At 65.0% G+C, this 4,868-nt stretch overlaps 1 protein-coding gene across 1 annotated transcript in view; it reads left to right on the top strand.

Annotated features, from left to right (window-relative positions):
• Nucleotides 1-4,868, top strand: part of PIEZO1 (piezo type mechanosensitive ion channel component 1) — a 22,821-nt gene that overhangs the window by 8,914 nt on the left and 9,039 nt on the right. Inside the window, exons 7-23 of the mRNA XM_015640227.2 lie at nucleotides 101-314; nucleotides 451-616; nucleotides 773-865; nucleotides 945-1,017; nucleotides 1,164-1,255; nucleotides 1,333-1,593; nucleotides 1,665-1,776; nucleotides 1,874-2,052; nucleotides 2,126-2,274; nucleotides 2,464-2,643; nucleotides 2,717-2,805; nucleotides 3,329-3,486; nucleotides 3,559-3,735; nucleotides 3,821-3,946; nucleotides 4,109-4,309; nucleotides 4,391-4,595; nucleotides 4,701-4,805. Of these exons, the coding sequence (XP_015495713.1) occupies nucleotides 101-314; nucleotides 451-616; nucleotides 773-865; nucleotides 945-1,017; nucleotides 1,164-1,255; nucleotides 1,333-1,593; nucleotides 1,665-1,776; nucleotides 1,874-2,052; nucleotides 2,126-2,274; nucleotides 2,464-2,643; nucleotides 2,717-2,805; nucleotides 3,329-3,486; nucleotides 3,559-3,735; nucleotides 3,821-3,946; nucleotides 4,109-4,309; nucleotides 4,391-4,595; nucleotides 4,701-4,805 (2,580 nt within the window). The remainder of the gene's footprint in view (nucleotides 1-100; nucleotides 315-450; nucleotides 617-772; nucleotides 866-944; nucleotides 1,018-1,163; nucleotides 1,256-1,332; nucleotides 1,594-1,664; nucleotides 1,777-1,873; nucleotides 2,053-2,125; nucleotides 2,275-2,463; nucleotides 2,644-2,716; nucleotides 2,806-3,328; nucleotides 3,487-3,558; nucleotides 3,736-3,820; nucleotides 3,947-4,108; nucleotides 4,310-4,390; nucleotides 4,596-4,700; nucleotides 4,806-4,868) is intronic.

The raw sequence follows: 4,868 nt of genomic DNA on the forward strand, positions 1-4,868 counted from the left end.
GGGGAAGGGATGCTTGCTCTGAGGAGGAGTGCTGGGTGCAGCAGGATGTTCTCAGTCCAGGGAGCCGTGCACTGACCGCCCGTGGGGCGCTGCTCCCCAGGGATCATCCTGCCCTCCGCCTCCTCCAGCGTCTACTTCCTGCTCTTCATGGGGCTGTGCACATGGTGGGCCTGTCACCTCCCCGGTGGCCACCAGGCCTTCAACGTCCTCTGCGTGGCCATCGGCATCTACAGCGCCTGCCACCTGCTGTGTCTCTATGCCTACCAGACCCCCTTCGTCCAGGGGCTCTTCCCACCCCCCACGCTCTGGGCACGGTGAGTCCCTGGGCAGGGAGCTGTGCCCAGGCTCCCCCTGAGGGCAGCCAGAGCATCCCTCTGGTGCCAGCACAGGGATGGGACCCTGGCTCCTGGCTGGTTGGGGGGTTAATGTCACCGTCTCTGTCCCCCACAGGCTGTTTGGCTTCAAGGACATCATCCTGTACTACAACTGCTCCCAGCCCAACATCCTGGACCTCAACAACAGCCACCCCTGGCCTGTCTACGCCAACCCCGGCATCCTGCTCCTGCTCTACTACACCGTGGCCACCCTGGTGAAGCTGCGCTGGCGCTATGCCAAGGTGAGAGCTGGCCACACACCGATGGTGACAGCGGTGACAATGTGTGCCTGGCTGGGACTGCCCCACAGCGTGGGGTGCCTTGGCAGGGGACAGGGGCGCGGTGCTGCTGCCCTGTGGTGGCACTGGGGACCCTGAGCTGGCTCCTGGCCCTGGCAGAGAATGGTGGCACCGGCGCGGCCGTACCCAAGGGACCTGGTGGAGCTGGAGAGCTGGCCCAAGGACACTGGCCACGTGGCTGAGGACACCAAGGTGGGTTTGGGGGGCTGTGCAGGGAATGGCTGTGGGATTGGGGGTGCCAGGGTGGGCTCTGACCCCTCTGTGCCCTCAGCCCATGCTGTTCCCTCACACCGAGAAGCCGAGCTCCAGCACTGACAACTGCACCACCCACATCTTGAGCACAAGTAAGCCTGACCCCAGCCCGTCCCCAAACCCTGCCTGCAGCCTGGGGGTGCCTGGTGCTCCCCCTCCCCAAACCCTTCCTGCAGCCTGGGGGTGCCTGGTGCTCCCCCACCCAAACCCTGCCTGTCACGCTCTCTCCCCACACCAGGCAGGAGGCGTCCTGCGGCCTGGCTGCCCCTGCACACCCTGGGCCACGTCCTGATGAAGCAGAGCTACGTGTCCGCCCTCATTGCCATGATGGTAAAGAGCTGGCAGGGGCCACGGGGAGGGGACCCAGATGTGGAGGGGGCACCCCCAACCATCCTCCCTGCCCACAGGTGTGGAGCATCTCCTACCACAGCTGGCTGACCTTCGTGCTGCTGCTGTGGGCGTGCCTGATCTGGATCGTGCGGAGCCGCCGGCACTTCGCCATGCTCTGCTCGCCCTTCCTGGTGCTCTACGCCATCACCCTGTGCAGCCTGCAGTACGTCTGGGCCATGGAGCTGTCCCCCGAGCTGCCCACCCGCATCAGCTTCATGCAGCTGCAGCTGCTGGGGCTGGCGCACCCCAGGTACCCCTGCATGGCCCTGGGCTCCAAGGTGAGTGTGGCCTTGTCCCACCCCTGTCCCCGCCGGCGCCCGGCCGTCCCCGCTCACCGCCTGTCCCGCAGCTCCTGTTCACCCTCACCTTCTGGATGCTGCTGCGGCGCTTCGTTATGGAGAAGGTGCTAACGAGGAGGTCCCCGGCCACGCCGCTCCTGGAGGTGTCTGTCACGGACACAGGTGAGGGCTCCCGGTGTCAGCACGCTGAGTGCCCCACAGCTGTGGAGGGGCACCCCAGAGCCCCTGCCGGCTCCTGCAGCCCCTCCGTGCCCCACAGACGCCAGCCAGATGCGGGATGTGCTGCAGAAGCTGGGGGAGGTGGTGAAGAACTTCTTTGCCAAGTTCTGGATCTGCGTCTGCGCCGTCAAGTTCATCGTGGTGACCTTTACCGGCCGCCTCGTCGTCTACAAGATTGTCTACATGCTCCTCTTCCTCCTCTGCCTCATCCTGTTCCAGGTGGAGGGGCTGGGGACCCCTGGGGACCTGTGCCATCCCCAGGGCGGCCCTGCTGATGTCCCTGTCCCCGCAGGTGTACTACAGCCTGTGGCGCAAGGTGCTCAAGGGTTTTTGGTGGCTGGTGGTGGCCTACACCATGCTGGTGCTCATCGCCACCTACACCTACCAGTTTGAGGACTTCCCCATGTACTGGAGGAACCTGACGGGCCTCACTGATGACCAGTGAGTGTCCCCTTCCCACTGTGGGGTCCCTGCTGGCACCAGCCCTGTGGTGGCACCAGGGCATGGCCAAGGGCCGTGGGGAAACTGAGGCACGGAGCAGGTTGGGGTTGAGCCGCTGGCGCTGGGGCTCGGTGCCTGTTTGGGGTGGGATGGATGAGAGCCTGTGCTGACCCTCCTCTCCCCATCCAGGCTGAGCGACCTGGGCCTGCACAAGTTCAGCGTCTCCAAGCTGTTCTCCAGCATCCTCATCACAGGTTTCTTCCTGCTGGCCTGCATCCTCCAGCTCCACTACTTCCACGAGCCCTTCATGCTCATCACCGACCCGGCGCACGTCCGCGCCCCCTCCCCGGCCCCCTGCCACATCCCCAGGTGGGAGCTGGTGCTGGGTGAGGCCCCTGCACCCCGAGCCCGCTGTCCCTGCTCTGAGCCCCCCTTCCCTCAGGTCTGAGGAGCTGCACGGGAGCCGCCTGCTGCGGGACGCGGCCGCTGCCGAGACCACTCGCTCCGGAGACTCCGACACCGAGTCCCTGGGTACAGGGCTGGGATGGGGTGTCCTCCAAGCCAGGAGGGACCTGGGAGGGTAGGGAGGTGGATTTGGGGTGATATCCAAGTGTGGGAGGGTTTGGAGATGGATTGGGGCATCCTCCAAGCCTGGAAGAGACTGTCATGGTGTGATTGGTATGGATTTTTGGGATATTTCAGGTATGGATTGGGGTGTCCTTCAAGTCTGGGAGGGTATGGGGATGGAGTGGGATGTCCTCTGAGCCAGGAAGGGGGTGGGTTGAGGTGTCCTGAAAACCGGGGTGGGACCAGCGTAGTGCAGGGATTTAGCGGGGTCTCCTCCAAGCCTGGAAGGATACAGGGATGGGTTGGGATGCTCTCTGAGCCAGGAGGAGGCTGGAGGTTGCAGGGATGGATTGTGTTCTCCAGGTGTGGGGGGCTGTGGGAATGGATTGGGGTGTTTTCTGAGCAAGGGAGGACACAGGAGATGGGTTGGGGTGTCCTCAGAGCCAAGGAGGCTGCGGGGGTGTCCATGAGGGTCCGTGTCCCCCAGGGCCCAACAAATGGGGGCTGGTGCTGGAGCGCCTGGTGGTGCTGGGCCGGACCTTCTCGGACACGGTGACGCGCGGGGAGGTCTTCGTGAGGCGCCTGCTGGAGCTCCACGTCGTCAAGATGGTGGCTCTCTACACCGTCTGGGTGGCCCTGGAGGAGGTACCCCTGGGGCTGCGGGGTTGGGGGGCTCAGCCGGGCCCCCCCGAGGCGCTGACACGGCCTCTGCCCCAGGTCTCGCTGATGAACTTCTTGCTGGTGCTGCTGTGGGCCTTGGCCATGCCCTACTGCCGCTTCCGCCACATGGCCTCGTGCCTCTCCACCATCTGGACCTGCATCATCATCGTCTGCAAGATGCTCTACCAGCTCGAGGTCGTGGAGCCCCACGAGTACTACAGCAACTGCACCCAGGTGTGCCCAGCGGGTTCTTGGGGGGCTCCCTGCCTGGAGCGGGGCTCTGGGGGCACTGACCCTCTCCTGCTGCTCCCCTTCGCAGCCGCTACCCAACGGCACCAACCTGACCCCAGAGGAGCTGGCCAACTCCACGCTGTACCGCGGCCCCGTGGACCCTGCCAACTGGTTCGGCATCCGGAAGGGCTTCCCCAACTGGCCCTACGTCAGGGTGGGCACGGGGGTGCTGTGGGGACCACCTGGGGGGGATTCTTGGCTTCACAGCGCGGTCCTGAGCGTCTCTTCGGTGAACCTGGGGAGATGCTCTTTGTGAGGACCGCGTGGGGGGTCCTTGGCTTCACCCTGAGGTGCTGAGCGTGCCCTGTTGCCCCAGAACCACGTGCAGGTGCTGCTGCTGCTGGTGTTCGAGTCCGTGGTGTACCGGCGCCAGCAGTACCACCGCAAGCAGCACCAGCTGGTGGCCCCCGTCACCGAGACCATCTTCGAGGACATCTCCCGCCAGCACCTCGACCTCGGCCTCGTCAGCTGCGCCAAATACTTCATCAACTACTTCTACTACAAGTTTGGCTTGGAGGTGGGAGCGTTGTGTGTGTGAAGGGAGGTCCCAGCGCTCGCAGCACCCCAGTGCTGAGCCCTGCACCCCCTGCTCCCCCAGATCTGCTTCCTGATGATGGTGAACGTGATCGGGCAGCGGATGAACTTCCTGGTGATCCTGCACGGCTGCTGGCTGGTGGCGATGCTGACGCGGCGGCGGCGCGCGGCCATCGCCCGCCTCTGGCCCAAGTACTGCCTCTTCCTCGTCATCTTCTTCCTCTACCAGTACCTGCTGTGCCTGGGCATGCCGCCCGCCCTCTGCAGGGGTAAGGGGCACGGGGGGCACCCCGCTTTCCTGTGGGGCACCGTTGCCTGCCCAGGGAAGGGGCTGGAGGAGGGGCCTGGCACTGACTGTGCCCCCTGCCCCCCAGACTATCCCTGGCGCTGGAGCAACACCATTCCCCTCAACTCGGCACTCATCAAGTGGCTCTACCTGCCCGACTTCTTCCAGGCTCCCAAATCCACCAACCTCATCAGTGAGTAGCCCCCTGCCCGTGTGGTGCCCTGTCCCCTGCTCATGGGGTGACACAGCCCCCTGG

The sequence above is a fragment of the Parus major genome, chromosome 11, assembly GCF_001522545.3.
Source record: "Parus major isolate Abel chromosome 11, Parus_major1.1, whole genome shotgun sequence".
NCBI lineage: Eukaryota > Metazoa > Chordata > Aves > Passeriformes > Paridae > Parus > Parus major.